The 16922-nt window shown below is 36.0% G+C and overlaps 1 protein-coding gene across 1 annotated transcript; it reads right to left on the bottom strand.

The window, feature by feature from the left end:
- Positions 1-1242: 1242 nt before the first annotated feature.
- Positions 1243-16922, bottom strand: LOC107867272. Its single transcript, XM_016713437.2, has 4 exons — positions 16403-16922; positions 3078-3273; positions 2881-2967; positions 1243-1604 (listed from the first exon to the last, which is right to left on the bottom strand). Exons 1-4 carry the CDS (start codon positions 16615-16617, stop codon positions 1455-1457), a joined length of 648 nt encoding a protein of 215 aa, XP_016568923.1. The 5' UTR covers positions 16618-16922; the 3' UTR covers positions 1243-1454.

Below are 16922 nucleotides of genomic sequence, written 5' to 3'. Positions count from 1 at the left end.
TTTCATAGAGTTGACCTTTAGTAATTTAAGATTGGGGTGTATTAAATCGATATACTACTAATACTAATGACTAGTGTGAGCTAAACAACGCTCTTTCAGCCAATTTGGTACTAGTATAAGCAGTTTCAATTTAATGCTAACCCTTCTTTAAGGACTGTTGCATAGACTAAGATGTGAGTAAAGCAAAAGCAAAAATTTGACCCAACCAGTTTGATTTATCATATGAAGAAATTTCCAAGGTTAGCAATGCCTAGCATATTAATGAATCTCTAGACTCTAGTAGTATATAAGGGCAAGACTAAGAGATGCAAATGACTTTGTCAAAAACCTCTCAACCATAAGCTAATGAATGCATAACATGTGTAGCATTAAAATTTAAAGTATGTGCTTGTATAATTGATTTTTTTTTTTTCATTCTTAATTAGAGATATTAATTTCAGCTCCAGAATAAAGAATTTCTTTATAAGAAACACTTTACTCCCTCCTTGGCAGCCACAAATATGGATTAGTCGAGCTAGTGGTTTTCTAGATACCTTAAGTTCTAAAAAAACACATTGCGCGACACGAATCAATCAGATTATATGTTTTATCAATTCACTTTGTTAAAGAAACATGTTCTTAAATTTAAAATCTAAAAAAGTAAGAACAATGTTGATGCTCCCAACAAGAAGGGGGATCTATTTGGGTTTACAAGCTTCAAAATTCATACTGTTAGTTTGTGTCTGTTCAATGGCTAGACTTTTTTTAAAAAACATAAAGAAGTGCTATTCTTCTTTATTCAATTTCTTTTATAGCAAGATAGGCTTTAGGAAGACATGAGTGCTCCATGCATTTCAGTTGTCACATGATACTCTATCTGAAATCACTTTTTACCCCTTCACTTTTTAAAGTATGCCAGCTAAATCAAGCAATAAAGACGATGCACATCTCCCTTTAAAATTCAAACGAATCCTAATATAATAATCACTTTTTGGATAGAATTAGAATCTTGACATTGCACTATTATATACATCACTGGTGTTGTATCTTTTCTACAGTAGTAGCTTATGGATAACAGACGACATTTACCAGAACATATCCAAAGTAACCAGTTGTGTTGTGTTATTCGATTTTCAATTTTAACAGTTATAATCAAGTTTGATTTCTTGTTCTACAATGAAGTAATGTGATTCTACTTTCTATAGTTTTGTGCTACTTCAAGAAAACTATAGGATTATGAAGAAATGGTTTACCCACAAAAAATTGTACAAAAGGTTTCAAAGTTGATAGGATATATAGCTCATAGCAGTGCTATAGACATTGATTGTAAGCCTAAAACACAACAAAAGTAGAGTACTTCCTTTAAGGGTTTGCATTTGCAATATATACAGGCAGTTTAGGATTCCTACGAACAAGAATAGCTTTGAACTTACTGATTGATCAACATCTATCCAACTCGACCAGCATCATCCAAGTCACTGTATGCGCTTCCTCTTGGACTTCCGCTTTGAGTTGACCTCCCCAGGCTCTCGTGACAACCCACCAGATTTGGCACCCACAGCAGAACTCCATAGCGCCCTTTCAACATCTGATGGAGTAAAAGAGTTTCCTTTTGCTGATAGCTCCTATTACACAATTGCCAAAAGAACATGAAATGAGGTAGGTTCAATGCTTCAGAGAAACTATAAACAATGTGCCATGGGTTAAGCATAAAAGTTCAAACGACTGACAAACACTACAAAGGTTTTGTTGGTTCACGGAAAAGCTTCTTAGCATTGCGTAACAGAAACCGTGTTTAGTATAAAGACACTTCCTCTCAAAATATACACACTCTAAATCCTTCCTAAGATTAACGGCTTAGGTAATCAGGTCTTACTTATACGTGTTTTTACTTCAAAATGTTAGGCATTCAAACTTGTGGAATCAATCAGCATATAAAAGTCAATTCAATTCCAGAACACCATAAATTTACTTCAGGCCAACACATAAATATTGCCTTCTTCATTCTACACCATCTCATCAGGTCCTTGATGCAAACCTTACCAGGCAAGTTGCCAAAGAATCAAACTTCATCTCTACTGAAGCCAAACCTATGATCACAATGATCACTTCCCCCCACCAGCATAGACAGAGCTTCTCTTTGGAAAAAAAGTTGTTTTCTTCATCCAAAGGGAAGGATGTCTGAGGTACGACTACAAGGACCATGAAACATATTTCTAAGAGTTATTGGGAGGGGAGGGGGGATTAGCATTCCTTGATGCCCTGGTGAAAGAACAGCAGAGGAACAAGCGGTTACATCTGAATGGCATGCATGTAAACAAAGTCAACACAGAGCAGACTATTAGTTTCTTTCCTCAGGAATGTGGTCTTGAGCGAAGACCAAAAAAATGTGGTCTCGAGTGAAACTTAAGGAACAAATTACAAACTGAATGATGAGATACTCGTGCACTGTGAAGGCAGAAAACCACATACTAAATGACGCACAAGTATGAAATCAAGAAATGATGGCCTGGTATCCATGCATAATGTATTATTATCATAGCTAATCAAACTAACTTCTGAAACTAGGAAGAGAAAGCATCTTTGTTCAACCCAACTTTTAGATGGAAGCTAGATCAAAAAGATTGCAATAGATTACCTTGTTTACAATAGAGTCATTAGAGCCTAGAGGAATATTGTGTGATCCGCAATCAGGCAGTCATTTAGATGACAAAAGATATGTGCATATTTATAATCCTAATTACATCGAAATTTAAGCCCTTTGTCACATATTGTGAATGAACCAAACTAAAGTAGTTTACAGTTTGAGCAATTTGATGATTTCATTCTCAAAAAATAGGCTAACCACACCCAGATGAAAGCATCATGATAAGTAAAACATAGAGAAAAAGTCTAGTTTACCTTGGCTTTTGCCTGCAATTTGTCCACCAAAACTAGATACTGTTTCAAAGTATAGTCTTTTGAGTTACCAATTGCAGCAACCATTGCCTATCAAAACAGCATTGTCACATAAATCAACATTTTAGTACCCCTCAATTATCAAACTGCAGAGAAGCAAAGAGACTATTCCAGAGCAAGAAGGTGATGATAAACTTTACTTCATCCGACATGAACGGTGCAATATCTGGCGCATAAGCAGCCAGAACAGCAGAGGCAGTGGCTGGACCAATGCCTTTCAAGACAGTGAGCTCCGAAATAGCTTTCTTGATATCAGGTAGAGACTGGAATGCCTTCTCTGATGCAGATCTCACCACAGCATCGTCAAGTGATGATACAAAATCCAACAGCCTAGGCCTGAATAACAATGATCATACATTACTTGGATTTTTCTAGTAGGCTTACGTGTTGGGTTATGGGTCTTTTTCCCTTCCTATGTGATAAACAAAGCCCAATTTGGACCAACCCACTTCTGCCTATTACTATGGGGCTATATAGACCTTTTTAGGTCTTATTTCACCATCCACAAAAGAATTTTCAGCAGCCATAGAGAGAAAAATGGAGCAGATTTTTGCCCAAAATTTCAGCCCTAGCAGCCAACTTCAAATTGCGATTCCCGCTTCGTTTCTTGTCTGATTGAGTTGATTTTTGGATAACTTGTTCCTCTCATTTCAATCTTTGATTAGGAACTGACGGAGTTGAATTTGGTGACCTGTAGCTCCTGTTTTTCATCCGTGAACAGTAGCTGTGTTTTTGCTCCTTTATTTCACTAGTTTTTGGTGTTGTGGTTTATGTATTGTTGCTCATTGTTTGGCACTTGTTTGGTGGTCATTTGTCATGAACTTGCCCTTTTAAACCTTTTAAAATTCGGTTAAGTTAGTTAGTAGTGTAGCAACAATAAAGAAAAGAAGGGACGGCCACGATTAGTTCTTGTTTAATGAAGACCAAAGGCCCAGATCATGCCAGCTCAGCAGTCGCCAACTCAGCCTCCAGGTGGTTATAAACATAACAAACAGGAGAGAGAAAAAAGCAGCAATCATTATGGTATTTCCTTCCCCATTTTTTCTGCTTTATGGTATTTCCTTCCCCATTTTTTCTGCTTCTTCTCCAAATTCTCTCCTCCTCCTTCTGAAATCTCTCTACTTCCATTGTAGATCTTCGAGCTATCAATGGATTCCTCCACTTCTTATGTTTAGCTTTCAGTTTATTTCCATTTCCTTGTCATTTTAAATTTCATTTTGATAACAACCACTTTCATAGGGAAACTATAAACAGCTACATACCCCGAGTCGATCACAGTTTGTTCATTTATGAAACTGTGTACTGCCTATGAAAAAGTACTTGATGAAAAAGTACAACCCCACTAAGTTTGATCATGAGAAGAAATGTGTTACTATTGATAAGAAAGGCAACAAAACTATCTTACATGCAGTTGAGGAAGAGGGAAGTCTGAGAGTCTGGAAACGATATATGCCATCATTTTATAAAGATGACCAATTTATGCCATATAAGTGGATAGTGACCAATCTATGCTTTGTGCACTTAGTTAGTGCACAATGCTTTTTCTTTTTAACGGCACAAGTGCAAACGGCATGTGAACAATAATTTTCAGATTGTGTACTTTTTTTGTGTGCACAATCCATTAATTTTCATATTGTGCACAATCCATTAACTTTTAGATTGTGCACTTTTCTATTTATTTTTAAATTTATTATTTTCAAATCCAAGCTTCATCTTCTTCCCCTCCCATCTCTCTAAAAAATCCAACGGTCCCCCCCTCTCATCTCTCTAAAAAAATCCTACGATCCCCCTCCATCTCTCTAAAAAATCAAAATCTTGGTCCGTCACCATGTCTCTAATGGTCCCCCCACCCTAATCCATTCGTCTTGTTAGAAAAAAAGTTCAACGTCGTGGGGGCACTTTGACGATCCACAAGTTAGTTATTCCTTTCTCGGTTAACGTGGTGTAAAAGAATTGAAAAAGGGTTAGTTTTACTCCATTGCTATTTGAAATTTAATTACTTTATTTTATGTTTAACTTTTTGGTTGTCTGTATTATATTAAAGGTGTATTTTTTATATGGGTTTGTTGCTATATATCCATAATGAAAAAGAAAATAGGTTGTTGTGATGAAATTGTTGATCAATTTGAAGTTTCTTGGCCGTCTCTATTTAAAGGAGAATTTTTCGGGTTTATAAGAATGGGCTGAAAGCTACAGTAATAATTCAATGAAAGAACTAATTGACTGTATTTAAAAACATGTTTGGCTTCAAAGAAAGAGAAAAGAAACTAAGAAGAACAAATGGCGCTTCTTTTACAAAGTTAGAATTCTAGTTGTATTTTTTTGGCTTATTTACATGAATGTTTCTAGTGGATTGACTTGCTTATTAATTAATTAATAAAATTTCTAATGACAAAGTTAGGCATCTAATGATTGAGACTTAATAGATGGGACCATATTTATTTGTACAAAAAGTAAGTAATTAATGTGAAATTGAAGTACATCTTGATTGTTACTTTTGTTTAACCAAAAAATAAAACTAATCACTGCCTTTGTGAATTATAGATATTGAATGATCCTTTTTCTAGAACTTACCAGTAACTTTGCATTTTCTTTTACCAATAAAACAAATAAGAACTTGTTCTAAGATAAAACTTTTGTTCTGTGAAAATGAAAACCACAACAACAATAACAATTAAGTACCTTTCTTTTGAATAGAAAAAGCCAACATCCTTATGAATACAAAGAAGTTGAAAATAATAAGTCAATGAAAGAAGTTGTCATTGTCTAATTAAAAATGAAAATAAGTTGTCAATTTTTTATTGTACTACTTGTAGTTGTATTCATGTCTTAGTGGCGTAGATTGAATATTGTACTCCTCATATTATATCTTCTTGATTAAGTGTTAGTAACATATTTGTTTAGTTGATTAAGTCTTAGTACCATAGTTAAATTCTTGCCTAAAACTATGAATCAAACATTGAGGATAACTAGTGGTAATTTAAATAATAATATAATATAACGACATATTTTTTGACGTTAATGGAATTTGGTGTATAGGTTTATATAATGCATCAGATCATGCATCCTGGGCCCATTGATGGGTCATTACTTACATTACAAGCGATTCACAAATCACAAAGTTTGTGGAATGAAAATATTGATTGTAATGAGACTATCGATCCAAAAATAAGTGATGCGGCATGGACGATTTTTTATAACCCCCCTCAGTGCGTCATAGATTATATTTCCAGGGTGGGGTTATGGGATGTTGTCGGGGTAGGTAAGATATAGCTTGACCATAAGCTCATCACGACCATGATTGAGCGGTGGAGGCTAGAGACACTTTCCACCTACCCTTTGGAGAGGTCACTTTGACTCTGCAAGATATCCAAATTTTGTTTGAACTATGTGTTGAGGGAAATGTTGCGGTATATCCAAATCTAAAACACTGTAATTATGATTAGGCTAGGTTGTTACAAGTTCACACTGGCTTCACTGCTGCACCGAAGAATTTTATAGGGACTAGCCGTCTTAATGTTGGTGTATCAATGGAGTATATTCGGCAGCAGGTAGTTCAACATCCTATTACAGAAGACTCCTGATGATAGGGTTCGAAGGATAGCTCGACTATATATGTTGTTGATTTTAGGAGCTATCCTATTCCCAAACACATCGGGAACTCCTTGAGTTTGCGGTACTTGAATTTTCTTGACTTGACGGGGACCTACAGCTGGGGAAGCGTTGTTCTAGCCTATCTTTACTGGTGTCTTTGTTGGATATCTATTAGTGGGAAAAAACTTGGAGGATTCCTTCCTTTCCTCCAGGTATCTTATCTTATTATGTTAGTTTCAATTCGATTGTTCGTTAGTTTAGTTAACATTAACTAATATGTAACTTTTAGATATGGACTTGGGAGAGGGTCCTGCCCTTCCAACCAATATCGGTTGGTGATATTGATGAGGATGAGCCGTTGATGCCATATGGTAGGAAGTGGACGCGAGGGGTTAGGCGCGTTACAGAGGCACACCACGCCCTAGTCCCCATGCGAGCTCAGCTTGATCATTTGACGTCCGAGCAGGTATGTTTTTTTTATGTTCCTTAATATTAAGTTGCCTTATTATGTATAGGGACGGGCGATGTCATATTTTTAGTGTATTGTGATGAGTCATATATTTATGTATCATCACCATACACTAATAAGGTAACTTAATATTATGGAACATAAAGAAAACATACTTGCTCGGACGCCAAATGATCAAGCTGATCTCTCATGGGAACTAGGGCGTAGTGTGCCTCTATAACGCGCTTAACCCCTCGCGTCCACTTCATACCATATGGCATCAACAGCTCATCCTCATCAATATCACCAACCGATATTGGTTGGACCGGCAAGACCCTTTCCCAAGTCCATATCTAAAAGTTACATATTAGCTAATGTTAACTAAACTAACGAATAATCGAACTGAAACTAACATAATAAGATCAGATACCTGGAAGATAGAAAGGAATCCTCTATGTTTTTTCCCACTAATAGATATCCGACAAAGACACCAATAAAGATAGGCTAGAACACGTTGCCCCAGCTCTAGGTCCCCGTCAAGTCGAGATCAACAAGAAAATTCAAGTACCGCAAACTCAAGGAATTCCCCGATGTATTCAGGAATAGGATAGCTCCTAAAATCAACAACATATATAGTCGAGCTATCCTCCGAACCCTATCATCAAGAGTCTCATCTGTAATAGGATGTTGAACTACCTGCTGCCGAATATACTCCATTAATACACCAACGTTAAGACGGCTAGTCCCTGTAAAATTCATCGGTGCAGGAGTGAAGTCAGCGTGAACTTGTAACAACCTAGCCCAATCATAATTACGGTGTATTAGATATAGATATACCACAACATTTACTTCATCACGTAATCCAAACAAAATTTGGATATCTTGCAGGGTCAAAGTGTTCACTCCAAAGGGTAGGTGGAAAATGTGTCTCTAGCCTCCATTGCTCAATCATGGCCATGTTGAGCTTATGGTCAAGCTGTATCTTACCTACCCTGAAAACATCCCATAACCCTGCCCTGGAAATATAATCTATGATGCGCTGGGGGTTATCAAAAATCGTACATGCCACATCACTTATTTTTGGATCCACAGTCTCATTACAATCAATATTTTCATTCCACAAACTTTGTGACCTGTGAATCGCTTGTAATGTAAGTAATGATCATCAATGGGCCTAGGATGCAAGATCTAATGCATTATATAGACCTATACACCAAATTCTATTAACATCAAAAAATATGTTATATATATTATTATTTCATTACCACTAGTTATTCCTCAATGTTTGATTCCTATTTTTAGGCAAAAATTTAACTATATTACTAAGACTTAATCAACTAAACAAATATGCTACTAACACTTAATCAAGAAGATATAATATGAGTACAATATTCAATCTACGCCACTAAGACATGAATACAACTACAGATAGTACAATAAAAAATTGACAACTTCTTTTCATTCTTAATTAGACAATGACAACTTCTTTCATTGACTTATTATTTTCAACTTCTTTGTATTCATAGGGATGTTGGTCTTTTTCTATTCAAAAGAAAGCTATTTAATTGTTATTGTTGTTGTGGTTTTTATTTTCACAGAACAAAAGTTTTTTTCTTAGAAGAAGTTCTTATTTGTTTTATTGGTAAAGAGAACATGCAAAGTTACTGGTAAGTTCTAGCAAAGAAAAAGGATCATTCAATACCTATACTACACAAGGATCATACAATACCTATACTACACAAAGGCAATAATTAGTTTTATTTTTTGGCTAAACAAAAATAACAATCAAGATGTACTTTAATTTCACGTTAATTACTTACTTTTTGTACAAATAAATATGATCCCATCTCTGAAGTCTCAATCATTAGATGTCTAACTTTGTCATTAGAAATTTTACTAATTAATTAATAAGCAAGTCAATCCATCAAAAAAATTCATGTAAATAAGCCAAAAATACAAATAGAATTCTAACTTTGTAAAAGAAGCGTCATTTGTTCTTCATTCTTTCCTAGTTTCCTTTCACTTTCTTTGAAGCCAAACGTGTTTTTAAATACAGTCAATTACTTCTTTCATTGAATTATTACTATAGCTTTCAACTAGTTCTTATAAACCTCATTGAAAAATTCACCATTAAATAGATACAGCCAAGAAACTTCAAATTGATCAACAATTTCATCACAACAACCCATTTTCTTTTTCATTATGGATATATAGCAAAAAAACCATATCAAAAATACACCTTTAACATAATACAGACAACCAAAAAGTTAAACATACAATAAAGTAATTAAATTTCAAATAGCAATGGAGTAAAACTAACCCTTTTTCAATTCTTTTATACCACGTTAAGCGAGAAAGGAATAATTAACTTGTGGATCGTCAAAGGGCCCCCACGGCGTTGAACTTTTTTTCTAACAAGACGAATAGATTAGGGCTCCTTGGAGTAACTGGTAAAGTTGTTACCATGTGATCAAGAGGTCACGAGTTCAAACCTAGGAAACAGCCTCTGGTAGAAATGTAAGGTAAGGCTGCGTACAATATACCCTTGTGGTGGGGCCCTTTCCCGAACATCGCTACATAATGGTAGCTTTAGTGCACCGGGATGCCCTATTTTTAGGAATGAATTAGGGCGCGGGACAATTAAAGACAAGGTGGGGAACCAAGATTTTGATTTTTTAGAGAGATAGGAGGGGGGACCATAGGATTTTTTAGAGAGATGGAGAGGAGGACGACCGTCAGATTTTTTTTAGAGAGATGGGAGGGAAAGAAGATGGAGCTTGGATCTAAAAATAATAGATTTAAAAATGAACGGATTGTGCACTTTTTTTATGCACGGTCTAAAAATTAATGGATTGTGCACTTTTTTTGTGCACAATATGAAAATTAATGGATTGTACACATAAAAAGTGCACAATCTGAAAACTTTCACACACCGTTTGCAATTGTGCCATTGAAAAAAAAAACGTTGTGCACTAAATAAGTGCACAAAGTATAGATTGGTCACTATCCACTTATATGACATAAATTGGTCATCTTTTTAAAACAATGGCATATATCGGTTCCAGACTCGAAGTATGAATATGATTAGCAGTAGTTCAATGGGTAAACTCTTGAGGAAAGGGCGTAATCTCATGGCTCATTTGTTTATGATATAATTAGATCCTGACTCTGATCAAAGGGGAACTTCGGGACCTGTACAAGAGGTGTTAGAAAAATATGATGCAGTTTTACTGAGCCTAGATCATTATCTCCTATAAGAGCACTAGACCATGTTATTCCCTTGAAAACTGGGGCTTCATCGGTTAGCTTGAGACCCTATAGGTACACTCATTATTAGAAGGGGGGGTTGGAGAAACAGGTTACTGAAATGCTCACCAGTGGTATCATACAACATAGTCAGTCCCCTTTCAGTCCCCTTTCACTTCACCTGCCTTATTAGTCAAGAAGAAAAATGGAACGTGGAGGTTTTTTGTGGACTACAGGGGCCTTACTGACATAACTTTTAAGGATTAATATCCCATCCCAATAGTGGATGATCTATTGGATGAACCGTGTGGAGCTATTATATTTTCAAAAGTGGATTTAAGAGCAGGTTACCACCAAATAAGGATGAAGTCAGAAGATGTGTATAAGACAGCCTTCAGAACTCACAATGGCCATTATGATTTCAGAGTCATGCCCTTTGGACTGATTCTTTGATGAAGTTTTCTTTGATGACATCCTAGTATATAGTCCTACACTAGAAGAGCATGTTAAACGTCTGGAATTGGTATTTCAAACATTAAGCAACCACTCTCTTTTTGCTTAAAGATCAAAGTGTGCATTTGGGCAAAGTAAGGTTTAGTACTTGGGACATGTTATACTGCTGAAGGGGTGTCAACTGATCCGGAAAAGGTGCAAGCAATGTTGGATTGGCCTAGACCTATGACCTTGAGGGGCTTTTGAGGTTTTCTAGGCCTCACTGGTTATTACAGAAAATATGTGGCTAACCATGAAAGTATAAGCAAACCCTTGTCTGATATACTAAAGAAGGATACCTTTAAATGGGCTCATGCACCTGAGGAAGCATTTCAGCTTCTGAGAAGAGCTTTGGCCACTACTCTTATTTTGGCACTACCAGATTACTCTCAGACATTTGAGGTAGAGATTGGTGCATGCCAATCTGGTATAAGTGCAGTGGTAGAAACAAAATGGTAGACCTATTGCATACTTCAGCAAAGTTTTAGCTCAAAAACATAGGGACAAGTCAATATATGAAAAAGAATTCAAGGCATTACTCAGTGCCATTGATAAATGGAGGCATTATTTGCAATACAGGCATTTTATAGTGAAAACTGATCACCACAGTCTTAAGTACCTGCTAGAGCAAGAGTAACTACTGCAGTTCAACAAAGAGGACTTACTAAGCTATTAGGCTTGGATTATGAGGTTCAATATAAAAAGGGGACTAAGAATCAAGTTGCAAATGCCTTGTCTAGGCAGCATGAAGATGTAGGCAACTCAGGTGAACAACTGGTACCTCCCTAACTTAATGTTATTAGTGTGTCAATTCCTTTATGGGTACAAGATATTTATTAGAGCTATGAAGGAGATCCTTTAGCTGCTAAAATGATAGCTTAGTTAATTGTCAATATACAAGGACCTCAGGTGTGGCATTGTAATTCCGGAGTATTGAAGAGGAGATTTATATTGGTACTCATGGCGAGTTAAGAGCACAATTACTCAAACTATTTCATGATTCCACCTTTGGAGGTCACACAGGCCAGCTTGGAACATTCAAAAAGTTAGCACAAATCTTTTACTGGCCATTGACGAAACAGATGGTGATTGATTATGTGGCTAGGTGTGATGTTTTTCAGAGAATTAAGGATGAAAATGTGGCATATCCAGGTCTGCTTCAACCTCTTCCTATTCCCAACCAAGCTTGGAGAAATATCAGCATGGATTTCATTGAAGGCTTACCAAAGTCCAAAGGAAAAGACACAATCTTAGTTGTGGTAGATAGGTTGACAAAATTTGCACACTTCATTACATTGTCCCATCCCTTTACTGCAGTTCAGGTGGCTGAAAAATTCTGGAAAAGAGTCCAGACATTGCATGGTATTCGTAAGACTATAGTATCTGACAGAGACAATCTGTCAAGGTGTTTTTGAGCAATTTTTGGCAGGCTCTATTCAAACTCAAAAGGACACAACTTTTATTTAGCTCAGCTTACCATCCCCAGACTGATGGTCAAACTGAGAGAGTTTAATCGTTGTATTGAAAATTATCTTAGGTGTATGACAAACCACAGACCATCTCATGGAAGCAATGGTTGCATTTTGCAGAATGGTGATACAATACTAATTACTATTCCAACCTGCAATGCACCCTCTTTGAAGTACTTTATGGATTTTCACCTCCACAATTATCTATGGGACCATTGCTGGAAGCTCTCATTCCAGCTGGGGATGCAGTAATGAAGAGGCAACAGATGCAACAACTACTTAAGGTTAATCTACACAAGGCTCAGGAGAGGATGAAACTTTTTGTTGATAGAAGATCTGAGAGGGTGTTTCAACCAGGTGATATGGTTTACTTGAAGCTACAACCATACATGGTTTACTTGAAGCTACAACCATACAGACAGTTTTCTGTTGCATTAAGGAGAAACTTGAAGCTATGTTCAAAGTATTATGGACTCTTTAGAGTCATCAGCAGGGTGGGTCAAGTAGCTTACAAACTAGAGTTGCCCCCTACTTCTAAGATGCATCCAGTGTTCCATATGTCACTCCTCGAGAAAAAGTTGGGAGCTAAATCAGTAGCTTAAACCACTCTACCTATTACTAATGATGACGGTCAGTTTTTAGTTTATCCGATGGCTATACTGCAGAGACAATTAGTTCAAAAAGGTAACTCAGCTATTGTCAAAGTGTTGGTTCAATGGTCTAATCTGGCACCAGAAGATGCCTCCTTGGAAGAGTATGATTTCTTGAAGGCTAAGTTTCCTAATTTTGACTCCAATCCTTGAGGACAAGGATCGTTTGAAAGGGGGAGTAATGTCATGAACTTGTCCTTTTAAACCTTTTAAAATTCGGTTAAGTTGGTTAGTAGTCTAGCAACAATAAAGAAATGAAGGGACGGCCACGATTAGTTCTTGTTTAATGAAGACCAAAGGCCCAGATCATGCCAGTTTAGCAGTCGCCAACTTAGCCTCCAGGTGGTTATAAACATAACAAACAAAAGAGAGAAAAAGGCAGCAATCATTATGGTATTTCCTTCCCTATTTTTTCTGCTTCTTCTCCAAATTCTCTCCTTCTGAAATCTCTCTCTACTTCCATTGCAGATCTTCGAGCTATCAATGGATTCCTCTACTTCTTATGTTTAGCTTTCAGTTTATTTCCATTTCTTTGTCATTTTGATAATAGAAAATAGAAAATTGTCCCAATTGTTGGTTTCTCTTTCGCAAATCATTAATTGATAATAAGTTTAGTTAGTCAATTCCCGACACCATTTTGGAGAACATTATTGTAACTTTTCGTGATTATAGTGGAGGTTTTGATCTCGTGGTTTTTTACTTTTCAAATCAAAGGGTTTTCCACGTAAATTTGGTGTCTCGTGTGATTGATTTTATTCTTGCCTTGTCGTATTTGTTTGGCTGATTTATTTGTTGTATTATTACCATTGTTCTTGGGTTTGCTTGTTTTCTGTTGGTTCAAATTGAAAGGGAAAGTTGGATTTAGGTATTCTTCCGCTACTACCCTGTCGTGCACTTTGATAGTGCCATTCTCTTTCTCAACAAAGTGGTATTAGGGAGTAGGTTGTTGATTTGAATGATGAAGGAAAATATTAGCAAAATTGTGTGTTTGAATGGCAATAATTATCATAGTTGGAAAGGCAAGATGAAAGGTCTTCTGTTTGTCAAGAAAATGCATTTGCATGTGTTTGCGTCTACTAAACCTCAGTCCATAAAAGATGAAGATTAGGAATTTGAGCACCTACAAGTTTCTAGCATGTATCTCATTCACAATATGGTTTCTTACATTATCTTCAACCCATTGTCTGATATAGCCACAAACATGTAGGTGCTCAAGTTCCCAATCCGCATCTGTCATGGATTGAGGTTTAGTAGGCACAAGCACAGGCAAATGCATTTTCTTTACAAACAAAAGATCTTTCATCTTGCCTTTCCAAATATGATAATTACTACCATTCAAACACACTATTTTGCTCATATTTGCCTCCATCATTCAAATCGACAATCAACAACAACCTACGCTCTGATACTATTTTGTTGGGAAAGACAATGGCACCATCAAAGTGCACGACAGGATAGTAGCAGAAGAATACTCAAGTCGAAACTTTTCCTTTCAATTTGAACTAAGAGGAAACAAACAAACCCAAGCACAATGGTAATGAGGCAACAAATAGATCAACTAAACAAATTCGACAAGACAAGAATAAAACCAATCACACGAGACACAATTTACGTAGAAAACTCTTTGATATGAAAGAGTAAAAAATCACGGGATCAAAACCTTCACTATAATTACCTAGAGTTACAATAATGTTCTCCAAAATAGCCACCAAAAAAGTGTCAAACAACGAGCAACAATACATAAACCACAACACCAAAACTAGAGAAATAAAGGAGCAAAAGCACAAAAAATGAAACTACTGCTCACAGATGAAAAACAGAAACAACAGGTCACCAAATCCAGTTGTTCCTAATCAAAGATTGAGATGAGAGAAACAAGTTGTCCAAAAATCAGCTCAATCGGACAAGAAAAGAAGCAACAACAACAACAAACCCAATGTATTCCCACATAGTGGTCTGGGGGGTAAGATGTACGCAGTCCATACCACTACTTCAAGAGAAGTAGAAAGACTATTTCCGATAGACCCCGGGCTCAAGACAAGGAATAATAGACAAATACTTAATAAAGCATGGAACAAGATGTCAAGACAAAAATATGCCACCCACTAGGGATAATAAACAAAAAATAGTAAACACATTCGTAATAAAGCATACAACGGTGTCCTAGCAAGAATAATACATCTACCAAGTAATGTCCTACCCCAACGACTCAAACTGGCACTAGCCTTCCATCCTAATCCGTTTAAATAAAAAGTTTCTTTTCTTTATTCTGGGAACTCATTAATTCTAACTTTCCAAATGACATATTTAAGATCACAAAAATAAAAGACATTTTGGTACATTCTATATATCTTTAGTTAAGAGTATAAGATTCAAAAGTTACCTTCTAGTCCATCATACTTCACTTGAATGGCAGAGTAATGTATATTTCTGAACTCATGAGACTAAACTTAGAATAAAACTCTAAACCGGATATGTACCTCGGTGAAGAGTATCAAGTCATTTTGTACTTCAGGAAAAGAGTGATATTTCTTGTGTTCTAACTTTTGTCTAGGCCGCTTCTTTCGAGGTTTTCAGCTTAGTTGACTTTTTGTATCCTACCCTTTGTTTTAGGCAGCCTCTTTCAAGGTTTCCAGTCTAGCATAATTCTTGCGTCCTAACTTTTGGTTAAACCGCCTCTTTCGAGGTTATCAACCTAGAGGATTTTTTGTATCCTAACATTTGCCTAAGACGCCACTTGCTAGGTTTTCAAATTATCGGACTTTTTTTAAGAGTCTTGCTTAATTCATAGTTTATACTCTTGCGGGCGAAGAGTAACATGTAGTTTATGTTGGTACATTAAGAAACGTTGTACTTGAAGGTTTAACTAGAATTTAAAGAGTTTTTTTACTTTCTTAAACTCCATACTAAGTCAAAATCAATCAAACAAATTAAAACAGATTGAGTCACATATTATGCAGACAATTCCTCAAAATACAGTAAATTAACTACAAAAAAAGTAGCACAAACATATTAACTCCGTTTCAAATTGACTGATCTGTTTTGAATTGACACTGAGTTTAAGAAAATAAAGAAAAAATTTGAAATGCGTGGTACCAAAATCCCCTTCTAATCATGTGGTCTTAAACATACCACGTACAAAGTTGAAACCAACGATTTGCTAAAAAAGAAAAGGGGGTTATTCTATTTTAAACAGACTAAAAAAAAGTATGTTAAATAAATTGAAACGGAAAGAGTAATACTTATAACCAAATCAATATACCATAACAATTATCAAAAGCAAATACATACTCCCTCCGTCCAACAATACTTCTCCTCTATTGACTTGACACCTTGTCAAGAAACAACAAATAATAGTGGCAATTTTACTAAAATATAATTAATTCAACGCTTTTAAAAATGTATTGTATAATGAAAACAATTAATAACAGAGGGTAAAATGGGTAAAAATGAATAAGTTATAGATTGATTTTTCAATCTGAACATCTATTTCATGAACAAGTATTGTTGGACGAAGTAAGTACTATATTTAAGCATATAGTAGACGAAGATAGAAGTAAAAAAACCTCCATTTGCCTCTGGTAAGCTTCCATTGCATTAGCTTCTTCAATTCAGGAGTAGTAATGTAACTAGGGTTCCGTTGCCGGAGAACACCGGGAAGTTCATTCCGGTAGAAATCATCAAGGGAGACGAGATTAGGCTTATTTAGCGACTCGATTTGAACTTTGTAAGAGCATAGAGCTTCCTTCCACTTTCCCAAATCGGAGCATTTGAAATCCATCGCGGCGGGCGAATAATATAGCTGTTCGGAGGTGTAAAGTTGGAGATGGTTCTATCGCGCCATTTCCTAGATATATGATTTTTTTATTTTTTTTGGGGTGCCATCACTAGTTTCTTGAAAATACAAGAGAGTCCATTAGTTTTGAGAATTTGCTTTTTTAACCATAGTTCATTTTTTTTAACACCCTCTTTTTTACTTTTTCGAGGACTCGATCCACAACTTCAAGGATTGAAGATGGAGGGTGTTATACCTTTCTCGGCTAAGATCAAGAAGATGGAGGGTGTTTATCATGAAACAACTCCTTT

This window comes from Capsicum annuum, chromosome 4, assembly GCF_002878395.1.
Source record: "Capsicum annuum cultivar UCD-10X-F1 chromosome 4, UCD10Xv1.1, whole genome shotgun sequence".
NCBI classification, from domain to species: Eukaryota; Viridiplantae; Streptophyta; class Magnoliopsida; order Solanales; family Solanaceae; genus Capsicum; species Capsicum annuum.
The sequence above is the reverse complement of the archived record's forward strand: the minus strand, read 5'-3'. Positions and strand labels throughout refer to the sequence as shown.

What these genes read in the sequence shown, in the direction of transcription:
- LOC107867272 (XM_016713437.2), bottom strand. Translation starts at nt 16,617, where the DNA reads ATGGATTTCAAATGCTCCGATTTGGGAAAGTGGAAGGAAGCTCTATGC. An exon ending in CACCGTTCATGTCGGATGAA is followed by an intron (nt 2,968 to 3,077) that starts GTAAAGTTTATC and finishes CTGTTTTGATAG; the next exon opens with GCAATGGTTGCTGCAATTGG. An exon ending in AATTGCAGGCAAAAGCCAAG is followed by an intron (nt 1,605 to 2,880) that starts GTAAACTAGACT and finishes ATTGTGTAATAG; the next exon opens with GAGCTATCAGCAAAAGGAAA.